General features: G+C 40.5%; 10 protein-coding genes across 10 annotated transcripts; 4 read left to right on the top strand and 6 right to left on the bottom strand.

The window, feature by feature from the left end:
• The first annotated feature begins 319 nt into the window (after positions 1-319).
• Positions 320-3,322, top strand: BCR41DRAFT_380438 (Indoleamine 2,3-dioxygenase). The gene is made up of 5 exons (XM_022027262.1): positions 320-827; positions 1,180-1,296; positions 1,470-1,603; positions 1,767-2,893; positions 3,106-3,322. Exons 1-5 carry the CDS (start codon positions 648-650, stop codon positions 3,183-3,185), a joined length of 1,638 nt encoding a protein of 545 aa, XP_021883366.1. The 5' UTR covers positions 320-647; the 3' UTR covers positions 3,186-3,322.
• A 190-nt stretch (positions 3,323-3,512) lies between these two features.
• Positions 3,513-6,458, bottom strand: BCR41DRAFT_394384 (hypothetical protein; the record flags this gene model as incomplete). Its single annotated transcript, XM_022028642.1, has 7 exons — positions 3,513-4,450; positions 4,602-4,797; positions 4,889-5,515; positions 5,637-5,816; positions 5,907-6,005; positions 6,113-6,279; positions 6,416-6,458. 7 exons carry the CDS (start codon positions 6,456-6,458, stop codon positions 3,513-3,515), a joined length of 2,250 nt encoding a protein of 749 aa, XP_021883365.1.
• Positions 6,459-6,623: 165 nt separating this feature from the next.
• Positions 6,624-7,892, bottom strand: BCR41DRAFT_394383 (hypothetical protein; the record flags this gene model as incomplete). Its single annotated transcript, XM_022028641.1, has 4 exons — positions 6,624-6,917; positions 7,064-7,533; positions 7,618-7,713; positions 7,796-7,892. 4 exons carry the CDS (start codon positions 7,890-7,892, stop codon positions 6,624-6,626), a joined length of 957 nt encoding a protein of 318 aa, XP_021883364.1.
• Positions 7,893-8,057: 165 nt separating this feature from the next.
• Positions 8,058-9,351, top strand: BCR41DRAFT_380436 (PDCD5-related protein). The gene is made up of 7 exons (XM_022027261.1): positions 8,058-8,111; positions 8,286-8,346; positions 8,484-8,533; positions 8,659-8,686; positions 8,795-8,831; positions 8,987-9,150; positions 9,243-9,351. The coding sequence occupies exons 1-7, from the start codon at positions 8,077-8,079 to the stop codon at positions 9,291-9,293; spliced, it is 426 nt and encodes a 141-aa protein (XP_021883363.1). The 5' UTR covers positions 8,058-8,076; the 3' UTR covers positions 9,294-9,351.
• Positions 9,352-9,667: 316 nt separating this feature from the next.
• On the bottom strand, positions 9,668-10,480 carry BCR41DRAFT_349714 (bola protein). Its single transcript, XM_022023519.1, has 4 exons — positions 10,387-10,480; positions 10,242-10,260; positions 9,856-9,986; positions 9,668-9,735 (listed from the first exon to the last, which is right to left on the bottom strand). The coding sequence occupies exons 1-4, from the start codon at positions 10,462-10,464 to the stop codon at positions 9,691-9,693; spliced, it is 273 nt and encodes a 90-aa protein (XP_021883362.1). The 5' UTR covers positions 10,465-10,480; the 3' UTR covers positions 9,668-9,690.
• Positions 10,481-10,803: 323 nt separating this feature from the next.
• BCR41DRAFT_349713 (SPOC like C-terminal domain-containing protein) lies at positions 10,804-14,061 on the bottom strand. The gene is made up of 12 exons (XM_022023518.1): positions 13,917-14,061; positions 13,612-13,791; positions 13,370-13,472; positions 13,181-13,274; positions 12,895-13,081; positions 12,201-12,803; positions 11,973-12,081; positions 11,783-11,872; positions 11,590-11,690; positions 11,358-11,459; positions 11,134-11,262; positions 10,804-10,995 (listed from the first exon to the last, which is right to left on the bottom strand). The coding sequence occupies exons 1-12, from the start codon at positions 13,998-14,000 to the stop codon at positions 10,888-10,890; spliced, it is 1,890 nt and encodes a 629-aa protein (XP_021883361.1). The 5' UTR covers positions 14,001-14,061; the 3' UTR covers positions 10,804-10,887.
• Positions 14,062-15,290: 1,229 nt separating this feature from the next.
• Positions 15,291-15,497, bottom strand: BCR41DRAFT_302870 (hypothetical protein; the record flags this gene model as incomplete). Its single annotated transcript, XM_022020689.1, has 1 exon — positions 15,291-15,497. A coding segment is annotated over one exon (207 nt), but the record flags the coding sequence as incomplete, so codon positions are not given.
• Positions 15,498-19,466: 3,969 nt separating this feature from the next.
• On the top strand, positions 19,467-21,488 carry BCR41DRAFT_302671 (Metallo-dependent phosphatase-like protein; the record flags this gene model as incomplete). The annotated part of the gene is made up of 5 exons (XM_022020683.1): positions 19,467-19,639; positions 19,717-20,099; positions 20,181-20,503; positions 20,540-20,585; positions 20,707-21,488. 5 exons carry the CDS (start codon positions 19,467-19,469, stop codon positions 21,486-21,488), a joined length of 1,707 nt encoding a protein of 568 aa, XP_021883359.1.
• Positions 21,489-21,606: 118 nt separating this feature from the next.
• Positions 21,607-22,816, bottom strand: BCR41DRAFT_349710 (mitochondrial 18 KDa protein-domain-containing protein). The gene is made up of 4 exons (XM_022023517.1): positions 22,475-22,816; positions 22,261-22,349; positions 22,128-22,172; positions 21,607-22,026 (listed from the first exon to the last, which is right to left on the bottom strand). The coding sequence occupies exons 1-4, from the start codon at positions 22,737-22,739 to the stop codon at positions 21,751-21,753; spliced, it is 675 nt and encodes a 224-aa protein (XP_021883358.1). The 5' UTR covers positions 22,740-22,816; the 3' UTR covers positions 21,607-21,750.
• Positions 22,817-22,991: 175 nt separating this feature from the next.
• On the top strand, positions 22,992-24,102 carry BCR41DRAFT_394376 (hypothetical protein; the record flags this gene model as incomplete). The annotated part of the gene is made up of 3 exons (XM_022028640.1): positions 22,992-23,010; positions 23,140-23,515; positions 23,748-24,102. The coding sequence occupies 3 exons, from the start codon at positions 22,992-22,994 to the stop codon at positions 24,100-24,102; spliced, it is 750 nt and encodes a 249-aa protein (XP_021883357.1).
• Between the last annotated feature and the right edge of the window lie 680 nt (positions 24,103-24,782).

Below are 24,782 nucleotides of genomic sequence, written 5' to 3'. Positions count from 1 at the left end.
AGCAATGTATGGTTTAATATTACTTTATGTAATGAAGGAAGACTATTCTTTGATCTTGGGAGAACTCGATGTATTTTTCGCGTCTCCCCAAGATATGCCATGGGACAAACACATGGTGTTTGGTTTGTTTTGGTATGTACGGTATGAGATAATGTCAATGCCAGTACTGATGCCATGACCAATGTCGATGCCCCGGTCTACCTCTTCAGTAATTAAGTGGTTGATGCGAAGGAAAAAAAAAAAGGGTAAATACACAAAAGAGCTTCTTTACTTTTCCTTTCCTTCCCTTTCCTTTCTCTTTTTGTTCATATAAACTTCTCTTCATCTCTCTTTTTTCTTTTCTTTATTCCTCTCCACATTGTCCTCTTTATCACTTAAGATCCAAACCCCGATCATTCCTTCTGTCCCTGAACACCTCCACTTTGTCTCTAATTTGTCCAGTTTGACTCTTTAAATTTTCTTTTTTCAGTTTCACTTTTCACTTTTCACTTTTTCGACTTTCTTTCTTTCCTTTTCCTCGTTGTCCCTTTTACATATCTTTCCTCTTCTTCCTTCTTCTTCGTTATCCTTTTTACATCTCTTTCCTCTCTTTCATCTTCCTCCACCTTCCTGTCCCTTTAGATTCCATCGTTCACGCATCTTTTACCATGACCATCAAGACACTACCCATCCTCGAGGACTATGACATCTCCCCTGTCACAGGATTCTTGCCTGTCGATGAACCTCTGGAGGTCTTGTCAGATCCTTACTTTGCACCTTGGGAGGAGACCTTCAAAATCTTCAACGGTCTCTTGCTTGCCTCTCGAATCCGCCAGCATGTGCAAGATGTAAATATTGTGATCTTTTTTTTTTTTTTTTTTTTTTTTTAAATACTTTTCTTCCTCATTTCTATCAACATTGTGCTGTGTAGTACTGCCATTGCTTAGAGTATGGCATGGGTGTAACATGCATTGGTCTCATTACTCATTCAGTCTTTCATGATCCCACTCAGCGGCCTTATTTTTATTTTTTTTTACCTGTCACACATTTGTTCAACTGAAAATGCATCCCCATCCCTTTTCTTTTCTTTTCTTTTCTTTTTTTATATTTATAGCCATTGTTTGGTTTTTTTTTAAATGTCTGTGTCTGCACATCCTAACCTATTCCACCCGATCAATCATATTCATAAAAAAAAAATAGCTCCCCATCCTTGATGCTTCTCGTCTCAAGACAAAAGCAGAGCAACGGAGGGCATACTTAATCCTTTGTATGCTTTCGCATGCCTTTGTTTGGGGTAAACATGAAATCGCAGCCGAGGTAAAAAAAAAAAAAAAAAAAAAAAAAAAAAAGTTTTAGCAAGCGAAACTTTTCCTCTTCTGGAAAAAGCTGAATTATGGATTTCAAAACATCCCATACAACAACCGAATTAATAATAATTAGCTCACACGTACTCACCCGATACATTTTTATTTTCTTTGTGTGGGTTCTAGTCTTTGCCTGCATCTCTAGCTGTCCCCTGGCAAAAAGTAGCTGATATGCTCGAAATTCAACCCGTTTTGACTCACGCAGCCGTGGTCTTGTGGAACTGGAGATTGTTGTACAAGGATGGACCAAGAGATCTCAGGTAATAAATCTGAATCTGAATGATCAACGAAAACAGTAGTCATCCATATGCATCTCTTAAAAAAAAAAGCTAATGTTAATAATATTGTCATTGATAAAAAATTCTTTGGTACATTGCATTTCAAACCTTAATTTATCTCTCTCTCTCTTTCTTTCTCGTATAGTAATCTAGATACATTGGGCACATTATCAGGTTCAAGTGACGAGTCTTGGTTTTACTTGGTCACAACCGCTATCGAGGCTACAGGTGCTCCCGCCCTTAGCAAGATCCTTAAGGCGATTCAACTGGTCCGTGATGACAACATCTCGGGATTGACCGAAGAACTGACTGCAATTCGTGGAATCATTGAGAGTTTGGTTGCAGTCTTGAGGAGAATGTTTGAACGTTGCGATCCCTATGTTTTCTACTGGAAAGTCCGTCCTTACTTGGCAGGATGGGAGAATATGGCTGAAGCTGGATTACCCAACGGAGTCCGTTATGAAGGTGTCGATGATGGAAACTACAAAAAACTGGCCGGTGGAAGTGCCGCACAGAGCTCCCTGATCCATGCTCTTGACATTGCGTTCGGAGTAGAACACTACCCTACTGGCTTCCGGCCTAACAAGGCAACAGGAACTATTACAGCCAATGGCGTCCCTCATAATTCCTACAATGATGTCTCAGCTCCCACCCCTGGAACAAAGGCAAATGGAGCACCTGCAAGTGCCGGGTCTGGATCAACAAACTTTATCCAAAAGATGCGATTCTATATGCCGGGACCTCATCGCAACTTCCTGACCCACCTGACAGAGGTGGCCAACATCCGTCAATACGTCACTACTAAAGCTGCAGCTTCAGAGAAAGGCAGTCGACCTGCAGATGTGGAGCAATTGATTACAGTCTATGATGAATGTGTTCATCAGATCAAGGTCTTCCGTGATGTTCATATTCAAATGGTTACCCTCTATATTGTTATGCAAGCCAACCGAGGACCTTCAATTTCGCATGGAGGATTCGCAATGCATTCTCAAGTACAAAAGGACAAGCATATAGACAACAAGTCCACCCACGTTACTACTACTGCTTTATCTGTTGATTCTACTGATACGGTATCTACAACTACGACTACAGCATCATCTGTATCAGCAAACGGAACTGGAGCACCCGCAACCGGATCCAAGGGCTCAAGCATTCTTTATCCACAAAAAATAATCTTTGGTGCGCCTCATGGTCTTGCTAAGAAGCAGGAGGCAGGGAACGATGTTGTTCGTGGAACTGGTGGCACAGATCTTATTCCTTTCTTGCGTCAATGTAAGTACAACCAAAAAAAAAAAAAAAAAAAAAAAAAAAAAAAAACTGATTATCAGATTTGTCAGTTAATCTTGCCAATCATGACTGATTAGATGTAAATGTTCCATTTTACACATACTAATTTTTCTTTTCTTTTTTCTTTTCTTTTCTTTATTTTTATTTTTATTTTTATTTTTTTTCTCCTTCTCTCTCCTTCTGGTCAATCTATATAGCACGCGATGAGACGAATGATACCAAGATCGTGCCAACCCCATCAATTGGCACACGAAAATCATCCGTTGCTGTGGCCTAAAAAACAAAAACAAATCACTCGAAAGAGACATTCTTAAATCCTGTATCAACTTTTTCATAGATCCTTTATTTTCGTTATTGCATTTTTTTTCCTATTCAGAGTTCAACCAAAATGAAGCGTCTGTTTTTGTATACCATATATTTTTTTTTTTTTTAAAAAAAAAAAATCCACCCTGTTTAAATTGGACATAAATGTGTTCAGACATCATACTTCTTTCAAAACAATGATCAGTTATTATGGACCGATCGACCGAAATACAGTCATCTCATGTTTATTACATGCCTTTAACATATACAAGTAGACATGGCCACTATCAACAGCATACATCTAGAGTTCGATCAGTGGGGCTTCTTCTACCTTGGGCTGGGATGGGGTAGCACTAGCATAGACCGGTTGGTGTTGGTTTAATTGCTGTGACTGTGGTTGTGGCTGTGGCACATATTGTTGATATCCGCCCGAAATCTGTTGTGGGATTGCTCCTTGATGCTGCTGCTGCTGCTGCTGTTGCGGCTGTTGTTGCTGTTGTTGGGGAATATAGGGTGCAATTGACTCCTGTTGCTGCTGAACAGTAGGACCTGATATTGGCTGCACCGGTTGAGCTGGAGGAGACTGAATAGACTGTTGTCCGACAGATTGATACGTGTTAAGAATTGGTTGCTGACCATTGACTAATGCGGGCGAAGAAACAGATGGGATTGTACCATTCAGTTGCTGTTGGGGCAAGTAACTCTGTTGTTGGGGCTGTGGAAGCTGTTGTTGCTGTTGCTGCTGTGGAACAGTTTGGTAGTTTTGTAATGTCGATGTTTGACCTGTTAGTCCATACTGCTGCTGCTGAACTGGCTGTTGATCTAGGACACCACTCGGTGTAACGCTGTATGGTACAGAGGTAGAGGGTTGTTGATATTGATAAGGTGTTTGTTGTTGAGGCTGAGGCTGAGACTGGGATGGTAGCTGTTGTTGCTGTTGGAATGGAGTCTGATAAGAGATCTGAGGTGTGTGTGGCGCTAGCGCATTGCTGCTATGCACTCCGGATATGCCAGGCACATACTGTGCATATCTTGACTCTGCTGTAATCTGTGGATATGCATGGCTAACCTGAGGTGTCTGCGGTGTGGTTAATCCAGTGCTGTAATATCCCCCTCCAGAATGTCCAGCATTATTCATGTTCATGCGGCGTTGATATGACGAGTTGAGACGCTCTTGCAGTAAATGGTCGTAAATCCTGACTGCGTGGTCAATCTTTTCGTTAAATGTGACAAATTCCTCTTTAGTATGACAAACACGGCAGGAATTGGAAAGAGTTAGTTTTCTTTTTTTTTTTTTTTTTTTTTTTTAAAAAAATATATATATATATATATAAATATACATTGTCGAAATGCAAAAGGACAAGAATAATAACAATAATAAAAGACTCACGTTGTTTTCGGGCAGCCTCTTCAAGGCTCAGCACAACCTTGGTCTGCAGTTTCGAGATTTGTTCGTAAAGAGCCTGAATTTCTCGATTACCACTGACATCGCCCTGCATCATCTGAATGCGATCAACTAATACAGAAAACATCTCGATGTTGGATTTTTCGGTATCGCTCAACTCATGTAAAGGCGCCGTTGTAACCTAATACATGTTATAAGAAATATTGGTTAAAACTATATTGCATATACTCTAATTCACTTTTGCAAGCGAAAGACAGTTAGGATATACTTACAGCAGACTTCTTAGTATAGTTGTATGATGAGTAAGATGACTGTCGTTGGTTGGAACGATGAGCGGAAGTAGAAGATGGTGAATGAATGCTAGTCTCTCGTAAAGAAGCCTCAATAGCAGCCAACAAATCCGCATCTTCCTCCTCTTCTGATGTAGGAACAGGGGCCTTCTTGACAGGTTCCGTATATGCTTTCTTAGGAGCTGAGTATCCAGGTTGATTGTTGGCCTCCTTCAACGACAACTCGATAGCCTTCAATAGGTCCACATCATCTTCTTCTGCAGATCTAGAATTATTGTTGTTTGATGTGGATGCTGTTGTCGTTGAAGGGTTTTTGTTTGTGTTGGAATGAGTTGTAACAGGCGAAGGCTTGCTGATAAGATCAAGTCCGCCACCCAAGCCATGGCTTTCTAGGGCAACAACACTCTTGTTACCAAGTTTCTTCTTCATAAAGCACCCATCACACACACGGACTTCCTGAGTTACACCGAAGTTTGGCAATGCCATTGTCTTACTGGAACATTGTCCACAGAAAGTGGAGCCGCAAGCTCGACAGTGATGCTTACGGTTGAATGTGGTAAAAGCGATACGACAACGTATGCATACGTCTGAATCTGTCCAGTCTGGTGGCTATCAATGTGTTGACAGGGTCACACATAGCAAAAAGATTAGAACACCATCCATTAACTGCTTAAGAAAAACAGCAGCTTGTTTTTATTAAGTGATAGAATAATCATCGGCCTGTGCTTACCGATTCTGATTCAACAAGAGCTGCGCCAACGTTGTCCTTAGGAGGGAATTGAAAGCCCTCATGCTGAAGAATCATATAGGTATCGCAAACATAGCCAAGTCCTTGTTTTCCTCTGAATAACAACCCCCATGTTTGTATCAAACCCAAAATCTTGGCCTTCACATCCAGATTGCACGCAGACTACATGCACATCAGACAAACAACAAGGATTAGTTCATGCAATAGTTGAAGAGGAAAAAAAAAAAAAAAAAAAAAAAAAAAAGAACATACCGGTGCCTTTAAAATCGAAGTCAAATTATCCATAAACTCGTGCGAAGCAACCTCAACTAAGAAGTGTTGTCCTCCATTCTTCACACAAACATCGGTGAGCTATGTAGTCAAGAAGAACGATAACTAAGTCAACAATGACAGGTTCTTGCATAAGCGCAAGTAGCAATAGACAAATTAGTTTTGCAAGGAAGAAAGAAAAACCTCACCTCCAATGCAAGGAGTTGCACATTCGGATTCTTATGGTTGAGACGCCTTTTCAGTGCTTTAATGGCATCTTTTGGAGACACCTGCTTGGACCGAATCTGGTCACAAATCTCTAGATTCAAAGCCAAGTCCTCAGCTCCAACAGGCAAGTTCTCTGATGTAGCTTTGTCTGTCCAGTTAAATGTTTGACGATGCAATTAGAAAATGATTAATGTCAGAATTGACCATTAAGCTTTTTATTGCTTCAGGGCATGGGCATGAACTGTCTGTAAACCCAACAGAATAAAAATGAACCACAACAGTACCAACGAGTTCGTCAATAGGTGATGTACTCCAAAGCCAAGACATGGTAAATTAAGTTCCAATCGAAGCGAAAGGGAGAGAGAGGTTTGATGGAAAGTTAAAAAGCGGAATAGTGGGGAGACAGACAAAAGGAAAGAGTCTGAAAAAAATATTGCGGTGCATTTGTGCAACCAGAGGGGACTGACGTCTTGGCCTGGATGGTTTGTGTTTTTACGCGTCCTTCGACTTTTCAAACTCGTCCTCAGATTCATCCAGTACAATCGGATTGTTAATCAGTCCTCTTGCCGTCTCACCATCCATCCCTGGCATTTGCTCTTTTGTTGTTACCGCGCTTTTAGTAGTTTTTGAGTCCCCTATTGTTTCATTCTTGGGCTTGACTACATGAAGTATCATTTTTTCTATGCTTATGTATTCAAGTACACCCTCTGATATCAACTGCTTCAAACAGTCCCTTATCATCTTGTGTGCCTGCTCTTGTTGATTTCTTGATGGGATCCCTGGGTACTAAAGAAAATTTAGTCCGTCAACGTTCCATTTTTTTTTAAAAAAAAAAAAAAAAAAAGTAAAGTGGCTGCATGGATGCTTAAAGAACAGAGACAGCATCAGCCAAATGCAACACCAAAGAGTATAATGTGACCATCACTCCCTACCTTGATTTTTACAACTTCATGGGCCAACTTATTATTGTCCTCATCATCTTCAAGCTCAAGATAGCAAAACTCAATACGCTTCAAGACCCAATCTGTAACTCTCCTCAAAAGTTTCTCTTCCAGGAATGAAAGCTCAGATCTCTCCTCACAGCTTGATTCTTGTACCTGGTAAGCGATTTTAGATAATATAACGTCCGGTAACCTGACTGGTTTTGAATAAATAGATCGCTCCATGTTTAGGACTCTGAGCCTAAATATCGTCTCATCGTTGGGATCTGTACAGATCTGAGCATCCCCGGGATGAAAGGTAACCTGGATATGCCCCTTAAACTCACTTGGTTGACCAACTACTCTGATCACTTGGCCCAGCTCATGCATGTGAAGGGCAGGGACTCTGTCAGTGTCTTGTATATTCTGATACTGGTCAGGGATCCACATTATGCATTGAACAGCCCCAGTTCCATCATCCACTGTCTCGTAAGGTCATGTTAATTTTAGTGGCAATAATTTAAAAAATTGGTGGCAAAATAAAAGAGCAAAGTTTGGAAGTATACCATTGTAGAGGATAAACTTGGGTCTACGATGCACCAATTGTATCATCCCCATGATTTCTACATTCCTGACAGCATGAGTATGATGGTAATAGACCCCTAAGTTTCAATTTCGTTATTAGTAGAAGGATTTATTTTTTGACAATGAACCTTGAAGAAGTATCTACTACATTTAATATACCTTGCACACGCTGGAGAGCTTTGACTTGAAAAATCATCAACTGTAGAGGAACATGGAACAGAGGATCCATTCCCCACAAGATCTCTGGGATCTCCATTACATACACATTTACATTTACTACACCGATCCGCAATTAAATGAACGAGTAAAGGGAGTCTACAAGAACAGGGTAGAACAAAAAAAAAAAAAAAAAAAAATAAGCCACTCCCATGCGTTCCCCACCCTTTCCTTGTAAGTTCAGACTTTGCTCTTTTTTTTTTTACAAAATTCAACAACGCATCATGGAAGACGACGAACTTCAGCAGATTCGCGCTCGGTAATGCATATGTGCAAGGGAAAAGGAGAACTATAAAATAACGTTCTTCCAGGGATTTATAAACTCGGAAAATAGGCGAAACGCCCTGTATCCTACACTTTCCACTCATACTTTTTTGTTTTTTTGTTTTTTTTTTTTTTTTTAAAAAAAAAAAAAAAAAAAAAAAAAATGTAGCCGCATGGCAGAACTTAGAGCTCAGTCCGGAGGCTCAGGAAGCAGCACGGGTGGTCTCCCTGTAAGTCAAGAAATAAAACAACAATAGCAGTTACAAAAGTCATGAATACTTCTACTATATCATAATAGAACTCTGGCTGTTATTAGAGCAACAAAATATTGAGCTACAAAAGATATTGCCATTTACTCCATTTTTAGGCTGGCTTGAGCGGCGGCAAGGACGATGATGATGAAAAGAGCAAGAAGAGGTATAATGATAATAATAAATAAGGCTTCCAGGCCGAGGACGGAACTAAGTAATTAAGTGATAAAAGCGATAATACTGATGTTATACTCTTATTCTTATTCTTATTGTTATTGTTGTTTTAAACAGTCAGATGGAAGAGATGCGCCGTACAATGGTACGCATTGGTACTTAAATTTGAAAAATAAGTGGCAAAGTTGAAGCAGACAATGTGAGCTAATTCTGTTGCTGTCTCGTTCTTTGATAATGCCATTTAATACACTAGTTGATCCAAATCCTGGATGGAGAGGCCCGTGAACGCTGTAATGTTTCGTTGCTTCAATTTCAACCTTTTTTTTTTTTTTTTTTTTTTTGCTTATTTGACTACTATCTCTTCTGCCACTAAAATAATGTACCTTTTTTTTTTTTTTTTTTTTTTTTTTTGGATGTTTAAAAAAAACAAAAATGCCTTATATAGTGTCCCGAATTGCTATCGTCAAGCCAGACAAAGCCAGAGCCGTTGAAGATTTGTTGATCCGCATGGCGCAGGGTGGCCAGGTCCGATCCAAGATCACAGAGACTCAATTGATCGAACTCTTGGAGCAGGTTAATCAACAGACGAAATCAGAGACCAAAATCGTGGTATGTGTAAACTCAAAGTTCTCTTTTTTATCTTTTTGTCTGTCGTGTGATCATCTCTGAATTTTTTAATAATTTATTTATGTCATATATAGTACAACCGTCGACGCTACGATGATTCGGACGATGATGACTATGGCCTATGAGTGTTTGATCTGATAGAGTGTAGACGTACAAATGTTGCAAGCATATAAAAGAATACATTAAAATTTTTATATTTTTTTATTTTTTTATTTTTTATTTTTTTTTTACACAATGTATGCTGGAGATATCAGTGTCTGTAAAATGCTTAATGATTTGTTTTTGTTAAATTTTTCTTTTTTCGTGCGCATGGATATATATTTCTACATATGCGTGCTTGTGTGGTATACAAGTGCATGTGTATGTGAGTATATATGCATGCCTATTCAAAGGTTCTATCGTTCCGCGATCCAAATTGCTATCCCGTCATTTTATCTCCCGCTGATTGAAAGTAAGTTTCGAAAGAGCATTCCATGTCCATGTTCCTATCCCCTTTGTCTTTTTTTTTTTTTTTTTTTTTCTTTACTGCTGGCTCAATGCTTCCCATTGTGCTGGTGTATATGTTTTCTATTGCATGATCAACATAAAAAATATATAAAAAAAAGTTAGTCTAGCCTTTGCATTGTGTTATTGCTAAAGGAGAAAAAGAGCCATTTGAACTTTCCAAGATTCTCCCTACTCACTAACCTGTGAGAAAGCATGGACAAGTGCAATCTGTTCCTTTAGTGCCTCGTTCACCAAACGGTGCTTCTGAAGTGTAGACTTGCCCTCAAACATGGGAGAAACGATGATGATCTCAAAGTTCTGTCCACATCCTCCTATTTAGCAACATGACAAAATTAATCATGACAGGCACAAAAATATGCGTGCGTTAGTGTCTGCTTTGGAAATTTTTTATGCTCAAAGATCTGATAAGCACATCACCCATTCTTTTTGTACGCTGTACACAAAGCGAAAGAAAAAAAAAATCTGATAGCATGCAACCTCCTCCCCTTCGCTTAGAACCAAACACTTTCCCCGTCAACCTTGCATAACCATCTGCTACGTGTTGAAGTGACATGGATGGGTCATACCTGAAATATCTTTTGCTTGCTATAAAGACAAGAAATGCACATTGTTTTTGATCAATAGGAGGATGACGTTAAGCTTCGTTAAACAATCTTTGTCAGAAAAAAAAAAACACATTTTGAGATCCTTGAATTGAGAAATGTAACTTACAACATAAGTAGCTTCAAGTCGTTCATTGCATGCTGTTGTGAGAGATTCGATCGTGACAGAAGTGACAGGTGTTGACATGGTGTAAAATGTACCTTTGAATGAACAGAATGAAGAAAGAATGAGAGAGAGAGAAAAAAAAAAAAAAAAAGGAAAGGAAAAAAAAAAAAAAAAAAAAAGAGAGAGTGGTGTCTGTTTCCCCACTCCCCATCCTCGTTACCTCTGTACTCAGTGTTCCCGATTGACAGTCGCATGGACACTCACTTTCCACTTTACGACCCTTTTCTTTCCTTTTTTTTTAAACTTTGATCAGCCGTTCTGCTTTTTACATGGATTGACACACGAGCATTCGAAATTGTCTCTGCTATCAACTGAGCCCCATCTTTTTGAGAATCACTCTTTTTTTTATCTATTATCATTACTTTATTGTTTAATTTTAACTATGTCAACAATTCAATTGCAAAAATGCAGATCACCTCAAAGTATATATATTCATTCGTGTTTTCAATTAGCAAAATATGCCTCTACCTGGCTGATCAAATCTGCCTTCTTACTTCCATTAGGCTTCAGATTCACTGAGCTTAGGAATTCTTTCAGCATTGCAACTGTTGCCTATGATGTTCAGCAATCATATCATGACAAATAACATGTGAGCCGCTTTTTTTTTTTTTTTTTTTTTTTTTTTTTTTTTTTTTTTTTTTTTCATAGTTATGACAAATACAGCAAATACATATATATTTTATAATATACCTTGTTCAATTGACCACCATCATACTTAAAACGCATATCTGCTAAAAGACTGGCATTGTCAGACGGTTGACTTGCTTGACTCGCCTGGGTACTCTTTGATTTCTTGGATGCTGACGACTCTTGTGATTGCTAGATATGAATACGATCCAGGAGGAGTTAGTATAGTGATATAGCACTACATGCATATAAAAAATACTCATGAATGGATGAGCTATGGTGCTTACTGATGGTCTCTTGGATGATGCAAGTGAAGAATCAATAGAAGGCTCTGGAGGTTCGATAGTGGATGCCACATCCTTGAAATTCCGAATATACTCTCCAGCACGCTATAGTCAAAAAAAAAAAAAAAATAAATAAATAAAAAAAAAAAAAAAAAATACACCATTGTTATTATCACTAGGTCCAATCATTGATTAATATATATATAACATCTCTACTTTAGATTGGATGACTTACTTGGTGCATCTGTTCCGTCTTGGGAAGAGTTTTGTCATCAATATCCATATCGAGCTGATTCAGCGCTGTGGCCTGAAGCACCTTGTAATGCTTCTGCAAAGCTATTGTTTTAATCAAAATGAAGATTTGGTCAATCCAATTTACATTAGCAACTGAGCTCGGTTTGATGTGATCGGTCCCCAGCATTACTTACATGGATTTTCATAATTATCTGGCTGGAAACCTTTCTTCATATTTAGTTTGGAGATGATGCCCTTGGCGGCATCGATAAGTTCCATGGGCGCTATGAAGAATTGATAAGAATGCAAGAATGCTGATCAACAATCTGAAGCAATCTTGAGCGATGCAAACAAAGATATTTTGCTGTCTGGCCTTTATCTTACGTGTGTAGTCAGTCTGAATTGGGAGCGGTCTGATGTCGTCCGCCCATGGCAATTGGATCAATTGGAAGCCAGGAGGTTGCTCTTGACCATTTTCACTGACAACTTCCAGCTATGACACGATCCACCGAAAGTATATCACTGCGTTAGTCGTGTACCTTTTGGCATCATGTAGCAGCGTTATTATTATTACTTTAAAAAAAAAAAAAAAAAAAAGATTTTAAACTATACCTGGGGAATAAGAGCAACTAGTCTTGTACTGTAGCCTTTACGTTGTGTAAAAGAGCAGATCGCCACCTTATCCATTTCTGCCATGGCCTTCAGCAAAGAAGAAAATGCACGCGTACTGCCCTCATATGATTTTTCATCAGGATATAAAAACATGGCATGAGCAATGTTAAGGTGCATTCGGATAGCACTTCTAGGTTTGAACCCAATCAGTGCTAGTCCTGGTGGCCCAAATGACTTCATACCCGCAACTTCGTCCTTCGAGAATACAACCTTGACGCCCCCAAACTCCCAATAATACTTCAGATCGGTGGGCATAAGGTACTGAGCCGTATCTGCGCACAGCCATGTTGTAACAGTTTGGACTTCTCGAACCGCCTCTCCTAGCGTATAAACATTTCTGTGCGCTCCTTTGCCCTGAGCCAAAACAAGGTTGTAACCCTTGACGCCTATCTCGAGACCTGGCGCCAGCTTAAGTGGGATATTAAAATACGCACGCTTCTTCACTTCCTTGCGCTGGACCCTTTGAAGGAGTTCACTGAGTTTTGTAGAGACATCATCAGTTGTTCCTTCCTCATCGTCATCCATTACATCAATTAAAATATCCTAGGGTTCCCAGTTATCAAAAATTATATCAGCTAGCATCCTATACTTTGCGCATCGATACATCACAATAATATGATATATAATGAGGTACCTTGTAGAACGTTTTCCGATTGAACTTTTCGCCAGGCTTATCAATATCAAAGAGTTCGATCTTGATACCAAACTGCTGGAGATCATTGGCTCGAACTTTGGATGCGCTTCTTAGACTGATATCTCCCGAATGGGGATCATCTTCATTTGTGAATAAAAACAGACGCTTGGACCCAATCCTCTGTGCACTACATGGTCCAAGGATCCGAAAAATTATCTAATTAATATCCGACACACGACTTCTATTATTATATAGCCATCCTAACTAAGTAAGCATTTTCTCATACCTGCTCCCGAAGAGACTAGTAGCAGTCCAGAACATCTCACCCAGTGTATATTTCCCATTGCTAGTACCGAACTCCTGATTGAAGTCGATAGTTTCTATGTAGATACAGATTGGTCAGATCGTCAGCACAATATCCTGTTTTTAATAAACTTCAATAACAACTAGGCTGCACAATCGGTTCGATATCTACTATCATCAATAGCCTCCAGTTGCTGGATCTTGCTCACGTCAGGGGTTTCTAGGTCTTGCAGCACATATATGTGCTCAAAGTTATTTGCATTTTTGGATTTTTCCTAGTGTAAAAGTCAAACCAATTATGAGAGGAAAAAAAAAAAAAAAAAAAAAAAAAAAAAAAAGACCAATGCACATCACTTTATTTACATTTCATTATCTAGTATTAATGTATCAATATTGCTAAAAGCCTTCACTTACAGTGCCATAGAAGATAACACCAACCAAATCAGACTCACTGCTGATGATCTTATTAAGCTGTACAGCCATGGCGCATTTAATTGCGGTATAAAATGGGATCTCACCGTCTTCTGATGCTTTAAGCATAGCAGGTGAGCAGTCGATTACAAACAGAATACTGTCTCGACTACTCCATTGCGTCTGAGTATTACAAAAAAAAAAAAAAAAGGAAAAAATTCAGCAGTATTTCCTGTCAGTGTTCATTTTTATGACAAAAAAAAAGTCCGTAAACGGAAGGACGCGTTCCGTGGGAATGAGCCCCTTACCTCCTGCGCATCCGTCAAAATGTTCTCATCAGCATCATCTTCAAGGTCGTCGTATCCGCTTCTCCAACTAGATGAATAAGACATGGCTGAATGCTTGAGGCAATTGAATGTAAAGAAAGGATGGGAGATTTAGCAAAAGAAAATAATTGAGATAAAAGAGGTGGTAACATTCTTGCCGCGTTTTTTTATAAAAAAAAAAAAATGGTGGCAAATTGTGACTGACTTGAGCTCTTTTTGACTTGCTCGTTCATTGTGAATGACCATTCTGTGAACTACACGTGATAACAAGAGCAATAATCGTAAATCCCAATTTTAAACAACTCGAAATTCTTTATTCTTGTGCAATAAACGCAAGCTCGATCAGAATAATGAATATACGAAACGAATATATAGTGCTTTTCTGTTCAAAAAGACGAAATAGATACAGTGAAGGTTCAAGTCTCGAGTCCCAATAGTCTGTGGAAATGTAGGCCCTTTTTTTCTTTGTTTGTTTCATGGACATCGTTGACCGAACCAAATATAAAAAAAGGAAGAAAGATTTCGATAAAAAAAAAATAAAAATAAAAGACGCAGGTTCAATATAGAGATCTTATAAGCTTTAGAGCTTCCCTTTGGTGAGTGAAGGTTATCGAAAGAAAAAGTATCTCATATCTCAAAATCATTCTGCGGAGTCGAAATGTAGAATGCCAACTTGGAGGCCCACTCCTCATCACTGTCCATCTCAGACATTGTGCGCCAAGGATTGGATGGCTCTTGTGAAAGTGGGTTTCCCCAGATTGCCGGCGTTGCCACAGTCGTCATTGGATTGGGCGCCCTTGTATTGAGGGAGAGTGGGGTCTCACTCTGACTATATTTTGGAGCGTGGCCAAAAAAGGATAGGGCCGAAACTGTCTCATAGTCTTCTGCCGCCGCATACCCCGAGGTGCCGCGATGATATTCAAGTGTCGCAGCGGCAGTGCTGATCGGCTCTATTGCGTAACCACTGATGGACATCTGTTGTTGTTGAGATACAGTTGATGCTTGTAGGGTTGTATGTGTAGCTTTAAAGTGTTCTGTTTGACCCTCTATCGTCATAAGCACACCGAATCCACCAGTGGGCAAAGACAAAGAGCCGCGTAGGGATGTATCAAACATAAATGGCCCCGTGGGTGCGATGCTTGTAGCAGCCAAATCACTTGTTCTCGCGCAATGTGCCAACTTTGGAAAGTTTGTGGGAGCATGGCCAGGATCCGAAAGAGCTCGGATTCGTTCGTTGGGCTTTGCTTCACCTGAAGAAATAGCTGTAGCTGGCGTCACTGGCGCTTTAGGTACGAGGCGAGTAATGGTAGGGCTAGAGGCTGTGGAAGCTGGTGTAGCAGAGAATCCGCTACTTCTCTTCTTAGTAAAACTTGAAATAGGCACACGTGCCTCTTCCGGATGATGAATGAAAGTGCACCGGTCATTGTATTTACAGTAGCCCTGGCTCTGAAAGCTAGTGCAAAATTGGGTCTTGTAGCGCGGGTGCCGGGTCACGTATTGAAGTTCCTCGGTGCTGTGTGCAAACTGGCAGTTGTCACCGTATCTATTGAGAGAATTAGGCATTCATGCACAAAGGACATTAATTTTATGTACTTGAATACAAGCGCTTTATACAAACATTGCTCGGGTGCAATATTGTCACTGTAGCGCAGCTACATGGAGGGTGTTTAATACACTTACTTGCATGGAACACCAGAATGAACCGAAACGCACAGCTCGGTCTTGTAAAGCTCAGACTTTCGATGTGTCTCGCGAGAGACTGATCTTCGAGCAACTCCTCCACCGGTGGCTTTCTTTCCAGAGGGTTCAGCTCTGCCTGGGTTGCTCGTGGCCCTAAGGCTGCTGCTAGGCCTTACAACTTCAGCATTGCTGTGACTACCCTCGCTCGAAGTGCTTGGCATGATAATCAACGCCCTTGTACCGTGATCCATAAGCTTAGACTGGAGCTGGGCATGTATTCCTGTCTCATTTCCATGGCCTCCCGGAATCAACCCAGGGACTGCATTTGGACTGCTGTTATCACCAGCGTTCCAAGTCTTTAGGATTGATTCTTGCTCGTCAGGGCATAGGTCAGATTCAAGGGGTGAAGGTGGGTTCACACTGAACACCACAGAGCTGCCAGCGCCAATATCCATACTAGTTTCTAACATGCCTGCGTTCGGAAGAGCTGAACAGGTTGGATGATAATATAGGTCACTGTGTTGGATATGAGTGACCTCACGCTGTTGATACAGAGAAAAGCGTGCATGAGGGGAGTGTAAAGAAAGGTTATGGAGCTGTCCCATAGTGCAAAGAGAGAGCTATTGAACAAAAGAACAACGATATCCCTAGTTCTTTTAATATACCAGTGGATATTGCTAAGCAATCCGTCAGATGGATGGAAGAGGGAGAGTGAAGAAGAGAAGGAAGTGAGCAGGGTTGAGTGAGTTGGATGTCTAGAGGAGGGAAATAGATGACTGTGATGGGCCACTGATCAAAGACAAAGATAAATAAATAAATAAAAGAAGAAATAAAAAAAATAAAAAAAAAATAAAGAATAGGAAAAAATAAAAAAATAAAAAAAAGGCGTTGACTGCATGATGAATGAGAGAAGGGATAAATGGTAGTCAAAAGGAATCAAGCATACCAACGTTATATTCTAAAACCTACATTCATGATACACATCTCCCCTATATACATATATATTATTATTAGTATAACTACAAGCAGTGTGGTAGTATGGGAGAAGATGATTGCTCTCGATCGCGCTACAAAAGCCGTGCAGCAAGATGGTTCGGTCGTACCTTCATGAGACTTACAATTTAGTGACAACTGGGGTAACTAAAAAGATCATCCATGTAGAACTTTCAGGTCACTTTGGCTGATGGTCTGTTTTTCCTTTCTTTTCCTAGTTTTTTGCAGTAGCATACTATGTTTCTAATGAAGCTCGGTCGAACAAGCTTGTGGCCTGAAGCATTGTGTGATAGTTTTATTGACTTGTGCTAAGTCCTTCTGGTAACAAAGCCCCCTAATTCATTATGGTATGTATCTAAGGCAAACCGAAGCTTAATACTCATAAAATATGGGTAGATTCAAGATTGATGGTATCAGTGTGGGCAAAAAAAAAAAATGGAAGCGGGAGTATGTAAGTGAGAATGACCACTATGGTGTGACAGTGGGCGCGCCTAAATCGTGGTTTACCTAGAGCGTCTGCCTCAACAAGCCTTTTTTGCCCTTTTCGACATGTCGAGTGTACGGGACTACGCTTTCCTTTCGTAGAATAACAGTCGCCTGACAACATCGTAGAAATTGACTGCATTAATGGCGCGCTTTTAATATCATGCATGCAAATAGAAAGCTCACTTTATGCAGCAACACAGCCTTCCACGGGAAATACACAAACGCATGAGCCTATGTGTCTAATTAAGAACAAACATGAATTAGTGTGTACTTATTTTTCATTCTGCTTTAAAGCATTATTTCAGGTTGACTCCATCTTTATCATCCTGGAGCTAGAAAGCTTTGAATAATGGGTGAGATGCTTGTTTACAAGCTGCTCGTCTGTAGTATAGAGGTATTGCCTGAGCTCCGCGGTCAAACTGGATGCTAACTGCTGGTATTGTAGTAAACAATTTTGATACACCTGTATCCAGGAGAGTGACAGTTACGGCCTAGCTGCTGATTGAAGAGCTAAAAGCAAAAGTTACGGCGTCACTGAGTTCCATTGTCTTTATCAGCTCTTCAATCTGATTCCACTCATGGCTTCTTTTATTGGCTTTATCTTCTTGATTTGAAGCTGTGGTTTTGTCAAATACCAAAACTTCAATGGCTAATCTGAGCTCAAGGGGCCTCTTGAGTATTGACAGAGCGCTGCTTCATCTAGTAATGGCATCCAGAAGCATGACTAATGGCATACGCATCGAAAGGGCTCCTTCTTACATTCTCATTAAGATCTTCCTCTCTTGGACTTGGGATGAAGTAACGTCGCCAAGTTATGATACTTGTTTTCAAGCATATAGAACAGTTGTATATCATGTGTGCAATTAGAGTGAAGGGGAGGGGATTTCTCATCATGGGTGCGCTATCAATTGTAACACCCACATTGGGCTGTCAACCTTCCAAACATCGGATGCGAAAGTTCTCCCTTTCACAGGCGTTTTCATCGATTAGCTGTTGAATACGAATGTGTCCGGAACAGAAAGTTTATCCTTAGCAACAGCATCTGATTAGCTGACCATCTATGTAGAACAAACTTCATGCAATATTCAAAGGAATTGAAATTGCCACCAATCCGGTGTAGCGTAATCTCTATGACAGAGCTTGCTTTCTCGATGCGTCTAACCGTAATTATGCCGTCGAATTCAAATGAAATTCTGTTAGCATTTTGTAAAAGTCCTCTAATGAGAGTAACCCATGGTAGTTGCACTTGTGGGCCACGCGCTCTGATGATGCCGCATAAAATTAAAGAATCGAGCATTGAAAAGAGAAGCACGTTGGTGACAATCCAGTTCAGTGCACTACGAGCAATCAATGGCAGAAAAAAAAGCTATAAATGGCAAAAATACATTTTTTAAAGTATTCTTGACGAACAGGCTACACCAATTAAAATGGAGCCACACAGTTGCAGCTTATGTACGATGCTGCTATTTGTCATGTTGACGAAAAAATGATCGCACAAGAACCCCTGGGATCACGCATCAAGAAGAGCACTTTTGATTGGCCTATGCATTTCCCATCAGATCAAAACATAAAAAATGATTGGCTTCCATGTCCTCCACCCATAACAAGTCCATTTCATAATTAATTATGTGTTACATTCTTGGATGTAAACTTTTTTTTGTGAAGTAACGAACAATGTGAGCTTACTCCAAAAAAAAATAAAAAAAAATAAAAGAAGGGATATTGCATATGCACTCCTATATTCGTATGTCTTAAAAGTTATCAGCTAGCTTTTGTTCATTCCTTTCAGAAGATCTCTACTGCACATTTTACAGTAAGATTGGAAATGGCATGTTTATACCGACATGTCCTATTAAAAAAAAAAAAAAAAAAAAAAAAACGGCTCTCAAATACGCTTTTGTTGAGGTACAACTTAAGAATTGGAGCATTGGATGGGTAAAATGGGTCGTGCATATTTCCCTTCAATAGTTGCACGATGTATAGGAACAGGGACCCACATGAGGGCTCTGCTTGAAGTCACCCTATTGGATGACTGGGTTTGTGCAGAAGGAGCCCATGACATGGTAAGCACGAGAACGTGCACAACAGCAGACGATTCCATGGGACACAGTACATGAGCTTGGGTGATAAAAGTAAGAATGTTAAAGAAGCCAGCCATCGTTATGGCAGACGTTGTAATTGTGCTGTTATCTTGCTCTCAACATTGAGAAAAATATAAAGGTACAGACAAACCACTTCTCGACGCTTATCTGTTTGTTGGTACGTATCCCTCCCACCACCATCAACACCCTTCCTTCCCCCATCCTCTTTCTCCCCTTCCTTTGCCTCACCCATTCCTAACTCCCTTTAGTTTAATACCTTTTCACTATAAGCATGCGCCTTTTGATCCTATTACCTCTGTTGGCTGTGGCCACTGCTCATGTCGAGCATTTTGAGAAGAGATCTCAACCAGGTGTCTCCCATCCCGACCCTGCTAACCTCCGTCCCTTAGAGTGGGGTGAATTGAATGTCATATCTACCACTGATACTCACGGTTGGTTGGCTGGGTAAGCATCATTTTTTTTAACTGTATTGAGTTAAGCAAAGTCAGGGATGTTAACCATTTACATATTTAATAATATAGTCATGTCAAGGAGAACTCTTACTCTGCAGACTTTGGTGACTTTGCCTCATTCTTGTCGCACATGCGCGAACAGGCCTATTATCGCCGCAAGGACCTGTTGGTAGTGGATTCAGGAGATTTGCATGATGGTAACGGCCTGGCGGATGCTACACCTGTCAACGGTCAGATCTCGAACCCTATTTTCCAAAAGATTAACTACGATGCTTTGGCAATTGGTAACCACGAGATGTACGAAAATGATGTGGCGGAAAACGTGTTTCGCAACTTTGCACCTAAATGGGGCAAGAAGTACTTGACCTCCAATGTCTTTTTTAAGGATTCCCATTCAAACAAGACTGTTCCCTTTGGGAACCTTTACAACAAGTTCCGCATGAGGTTTGGAAGTAGGTAGCCTATTTTATTTTATTTTCCTTGTTTCTTATATTAACAGGTAGTAACTGATTTTTTCCCCTTCACCTTTCAAGCCCGCGTGATGAGCTATGGTTTCCTCTACAATTTCAAAGGTGGAGCCAACAACACAGTAGTCGAGCCCGCCAACGTCACTGTGACTCTCCCATGGTTCCAAAAGTCATTAAAAGAGGATGTGGATGTATACCTTGTGGTTGGACATGTTCCCGTCCGTTGGTCGGAGGCTCAGACAGTTGTCAAGGCTATCCGTGCTGTTCATCCTTCCAAGCCTATTCTTGTCTTTGGGGGTCACTTACACATTCGTGATTTTACTTCGTACGATGGCCGTGCTTATGGCCTCTCTGCAGGTCGTTTCATGGAGACTCTTGGTTGGATGTCCGTCTCGGGTATTCACGATCGCTCCTGCCGCGTTGAGAGCAATTGCATTGGCAAGAACTTGACTGTTTCCCGCCGTTACCTTGGTAAGTCTTTACTTTTCATATATTCCACATAGCCAGCTGTATGAGTTATAGTCATGTAGGCATTAATTGTTGACACCACCACCTTTTTTTTTTTTTTTTTTTTTTTTTAAAAAAAAAAAAGATACCAACGTTCATACCTACAAGACCCATTCGCTTGCTCATCCGAGGCAGCGCTTTGATACGTGGAGAGGTCGCAAGATCAGCAGTGAGGTGACCAAGCAGCGCAAGGCCCTTGGTCTGACAAAAGTTTTAGGATGCGCTCCTCAGGACTATTATCTGAACCGCTACCCTTACACCGACAGCCGCTCGCTTTTGAATCTAGTCGTGAACGATATCCTACCCTTCTCCGTCACTGATAAGAAGCGTCCTTACCCTAGTGTGATCATCATCAACTCTGGTAGCCAACGCTTTGATGTTTTCAAGGGAGAATTCACTGTTGATGATACCTATATTGTCTCGCCTTTTTATAATGACTTTGTTTATACAACGGTTCCATATAAGGTTGCAAAGAACGTTTTGAATGCGTTGAACAAAGCTCCCTTCCAGAAGCGTGCTGATGATCCTTTTGGTATCCCTGCTCTTGGCGATAACAACTCAACTTTAACTCCCGGTTATGTGACTAAGGATGATTATGGATATGGTGGCGATGACTGGCCACACAGTGCTATTCCCTATGTCCCCACACCCAACTATGTCTCTTCTCCCTTGCCCTCGGGATTGGCGGATGGTGACCTGGTGGACGTTGCCTGGTTGACCTACTTCTCCAACTTGGTGGGCCCTATCCTCAAGACCTTGGACCCTGCCAATAACTATACTTTCCAGACATACAATGCTGGGATCACTACTAATAATATGTGGCCCATCTTTGTCCAGGGTAAGTGGAGTAACTCCACTACCTGCTAATGCACTATCAATAATCACTTTTATGTCATAGTAATATCATATTATCCAAGCATAGCATTCAAGAAACAACCATTCTGGCAAGTGTTCGCCATGGGATAAAAAATAAAAAATTTCTATATTGATAAGGCTTCTGTTTTGCTTGTTGCGTTTGTTCTATGAAATCCTTTAATCAATGGATGGATAAATGCAATAAATGTATGTCGATATTATGATATTATCATGGATCATAGCTGTGTTAAAACCAAGGGAAAGAGTTTTTCCTTTACTCAACCTTTTCCTTGTTCTCCTTATTGACAACAGCTTCCAAAACCTTCTCCTTCTCGATTGGATTCATAGGTAATGTCTTTCCGCCACCACCCTCCAGCTTCTCAAAGACTTTGTCGACAGCGGTCTCAATAGGGTGGTCAAACATGATGGGCAATGCAGGAACGACACAAAGACCAATAGCCGTGGGTCCCCATTTCTTAAGCGTAATGTTAGCGCTGTTCTTGAAGAGTCTTGCAGATTGATGGACAACAGTGTGAATAGTGATTGCGGGCTGTATGTTTGTTAATATAATTTAATATAAAAAAAGTTAAAAAGAGCTGTAACCTCTGTCTGATAAAGGATAGAAGAATAGATGTGATCACAATTTGTTACCATGAGTAAACTTGCAAGTCCCTGGAAAATACCACGCTTCAAAACCTATTTTATGTGAAAGAAAAAAAAAAAGTTCAATCACCGTAAACTATTTTTTTTTTTTCGAGAACAATTAAATATGACGAGCAATTACCGTCATTCCAACAACATCCGTCGGTGCCCCAGCAATTTTGGCCTTATATCCTTCATACGCAACATCGAATCCAACATATGCGAAGGAAACTATTGCCGAAACGCACGACAGACATATTGAGAAGAATTAATAACGAATAGCGAAACAGAAGCAGATCATAATTTTGGAATCAAATCATCACTGTTTCCGAAGTTTGATTTGTATTTTTTATTACCTCCATACATGGCATTCACAAAGAATGGCGAAGTAACAGGGCGGAATGCTTCGCCAACATCAGAAGAATAAGCAAGGTAGCGAGAGGAGGCGATGAAGAGGTTTCTATAACGTCCAAGGTAAGCGAGGTAACGAGCAGGAGTCTCGACAGTATCGATTTCACCTCGCTCCAGCTCTTTAACTTCTTCCTTAACCTCCTTCTTGATTTCATCAGTAATCTTTGAAACGACAGGTGCGTCAGGTGGTGTTGATCCTGTAGTAGACATGATGTATTGTATGCTTTGAGATTTAGTAGTGTTGAATGAATCTCTGGAATAAATGATGCGAAAGAATGAAAGAGGACTCTTCTTAAAAAACTCTGTGACACGCACTTATCCCAATAAGGAAATTATATCGATGCCTGATCGAAGACACAGGTCGTGACCAAACAAAATCTTACAGTTACACACCACATCTTTAGTTGAACATGTTGGCTCTGTTACTTTTTAAGTCGACTAATTTTTCTTTTGGTTCTGACGATGAAGGCTGCAGGAGAGTGTAATTTTAATCGAGTGAAGTGGTCAGAATGAAGACTACAATAAAATATGGAAAGGACATGTTATGGTGCTCCGGTTCTTTTTCGACTTGGAAAGTCTCGGGCAGGGGTTCGTGCGTCTTGCATATAAGCCACAGGCCAGGGAATAAAGTTACGACAGTCCTACACAGGCATCTATGACAACTTCAACATCTATCGCATCACAAATGACACACGTCTAGACAACAGAAGCGGGATCGGAAATGGAACTACGACTATCTTGGTCACTGGACACCCAGCGGATGATGATCGACATGCTCTGTATCAAAAACTTTGTCTCAAAGATCTTTTGATTCAACCTTCAAGTGACCACCATTTCGACATTGTGTGCCAATTTCGCTTACTAGCATTTCTAAAGCGAGACTACAAGAAAGGAGCTAGAGACATGAGAAACGACGCACCCGTTATTGATTGCATCGAAGTCAAGGAATTGGAGACATTTCCTCTACCATCAATGGATATCGATGAGTTAACCATAGGGAAATAAGGAAGTGCTAGAAACCATCGTTGGACATACACTCAAGTTACCGCCCAGCTACTTTAGTAAAAAGCGATGTATCCTTATCGCTGGAGATCAATCAGCAATAACCAAGCTTCGCAAGTTACAGGAATATCGTCATGATCACGACAATATCTATGATAGATTGGCATGAGTAATTCACGTAATCCAATTATTCCATCTTCAGATGCTGCTCTGCAGCCTAATTCTTTGCAACCGTCACGGCTCGATCAAGACTGCAGGCCCGCTTGCCTACTACGCAAGTAATCTGAAACGGAAGATCTCCCTCGAAAAATTTAACTTTAATGCTATACATGATTTTGCAAGGCATGTTTTTGAGGCAGTTGTGTTGAGAGCGTGGGACAAAGAGTTGGGAGGCGACGACGAAGGCAAAGAAGTAGGAATTGACACAAACTTCGCCACATTGGCCGGCGATATCACGCGAGAGTATATTTCAACTACTGAGCATTTTAAGGCTTTCAAGAAATACAGCTTGTTCCTTCGAGACGCGATGCTTTATATTGACCTTTCATTGGCTATCAAGGTAGGCGAATAGGACGAATTGAAGAAGTCCTAAAAGCGGCATACGTTCAAGCTTCAGGCAGGGTGCGCCAAAAGTCATACTAACGGCCTTCTACACTTACACTGTGGGATTCATCATGCATCTCAACGGACTAAGCATACTACTAGGTCGTCGATGTTGATAAATATTCATGACGAGCCAAAGTGATGGATACCTGCAGATTTGTATCAAGGGTACAGCAATCTGTTTATTAAGGTTGTCCACGTCGCAAAAGGAAGTAAAGGGTCGATAGAGATATTTAGAGATGTTGCAGCACAACTAGAACTAGAGTATAGGACAGCTCGAAATAATAGTCACTATCAGTCCGTGCCGGCCGAGAAAGATATCAAAGATGCACTGACGTCTCTAAGGGAAAATGGCATATTCGGTAATACAAAACCCGAGGTGAAACGAGTTACGAAGCCTATCAGGGACCTCTAGTGCGAAGATATTACAAAGTTGCCCCACGGAGGACGAATTGAAGCATTCAAAACCAGACACTTGGACTTCGATCAATCCTCTGATGACAGCCAGGCCATTATAGGCCCCTAGAGCATGTAAGTGCATATTTACGACTATATCGAATTCGATCTAGAAGATATTGAAATCAATAAGTGCAATTTGTACTCCAATGGTTTTATTTCATAAAGTTGCTAGCTGTAATATTTCTAAAT

The sequence above is a fragment of the Lobosporangium transversale genome (assembly GCF_002105155.1).
Source record: "Lobosporangium transversale strain NRRL 3116 chromosome Unknown BCR41scaffold_10, whole genome shotgun sequence".
NCBI lineage: Eukaryota > Fungi > Mortierellomycota > Mortierellomycetes > Mortierellales > Mortierellaceae > Lobosporangium > Lobosporangium transversale.
The sequence above is the reverse complement of the archived record's forward strand: the minus strand, read 5'-3'. Positions and strand labels throughout refer to the sequence as shown.

What these genes read in the sequence shown, in the direction of transcription:
- BCR41DRAFT_380438 (XM_022027262.1), top strand. Translation starts at nt 648, where the DNA reads ATGACCATCAAGACACTACCCATCCTCGAGGACTATGACATCTCCCCT. An exon ending in TCCGCCAGCATGTGCAAGAT is followed by an intron (nt 828 to 1,179) that starts GTAAATATTGTG and finishes AAAAAAAAATAG; the next exon opens with CTCCCCATCCTTGATGCTTC. An exon ending in AACATGAAATCGCAGCCGAG is followed by an intron (nt 1,297 to 1,469) that starts GTAAAAAAAAAA and finishes TGTGGGTTCTAG; the next exon opens with TCTTTGCCTGCATCTCTAGC.
- BCR41DRAFT_380436 (XM_022027261.1), top strand. Translation starts at nt 8,077, where the DNA reads ATGGAAGACGACGAACTTCAGCAGATTCGCGCTCG. An exon ending in CTTCAGCAGATTCGCGCTCG is followed by an intron (nt 8,112 to 8,285) that starts GTAATGCATATG and finishes AAAAAAATGTAG; the next exon opens with CCGCATGGCAGAACTTAGAG. An exon ending in GATGAAAAGAGCAAGAAGAG is followed by an intron (nt 8,534 to 8,658) that starts GTATAATGATAA and finishes TGTTTTAAACAG; the next exon opens with TCAGATGGAAGAGATGCGCC.
- BCR41DRAFT_349714 (XM_022023519.1), bottom strand. Translation starts at nt 10,464, where the DNA reads ATGTCAACACCTGTCACTTCTGTCACGATCGAATCTCTCACAACAGCA. An exon ending in TTGTCCATGCTTTCTCACAG is followed by an intron (nt 9,736 to 9,855) that starts GTTAGTGAGTAG and finishes ATCATGCAATAG; the next exon opens with AAAACATATACACCAGCACA.
- BCR41DRAFT_349713 (XM_022023518.1), bottom strand. Translation starts at nt 14,000, where the DNA reads ATGTCTTATTCATCTAGTTGGAGAAGCGGATACGACGACCTTGAAGAT. An exon ending in TAGTTGCTCTTATTCCCCAG is followed by an intron (nt 12,082 to 12,200) that starts GTATAGTTTAAA and finishes ATCGTGTCATAG; the next exon opens with CTGGAAGTTGTCAGTGAAAA. An exon ending in ATGGTGGTCAATTGAACAAG is followed by an intron (nt 10,996 to 11,133) that starts GTATATTATAAA and finishes TGAACATCATAG; the next exon opens with GCAACAGTTGCAATGCTGAA.
- BCR41DRAFT_349710 (XM_022023517.1), bottom strand. Translation starts at nt 22,739, where the DNA reads ATGTCTACTACAGGATCAACACCACCTGACGCACCTGTCGTTTCAAAG. An exon ending in CGGATGTTGTTGGAATGACG is followed by an intron (nt 22,173 to 22,260) that starts GTAATTGCTCGT and finishes CACATAAAATAG; the next exon opens with GTTTTGAAGCGTGGTATTTT. An exon ending in GACTTGCAAGTTTACTCATG is followed by an intron (nt 22,027 to 22,127) that starts GTAACAAATTGT and finishes ACAAACATACAG; the next exon opens with CCCGCAATCACTATTCACAC.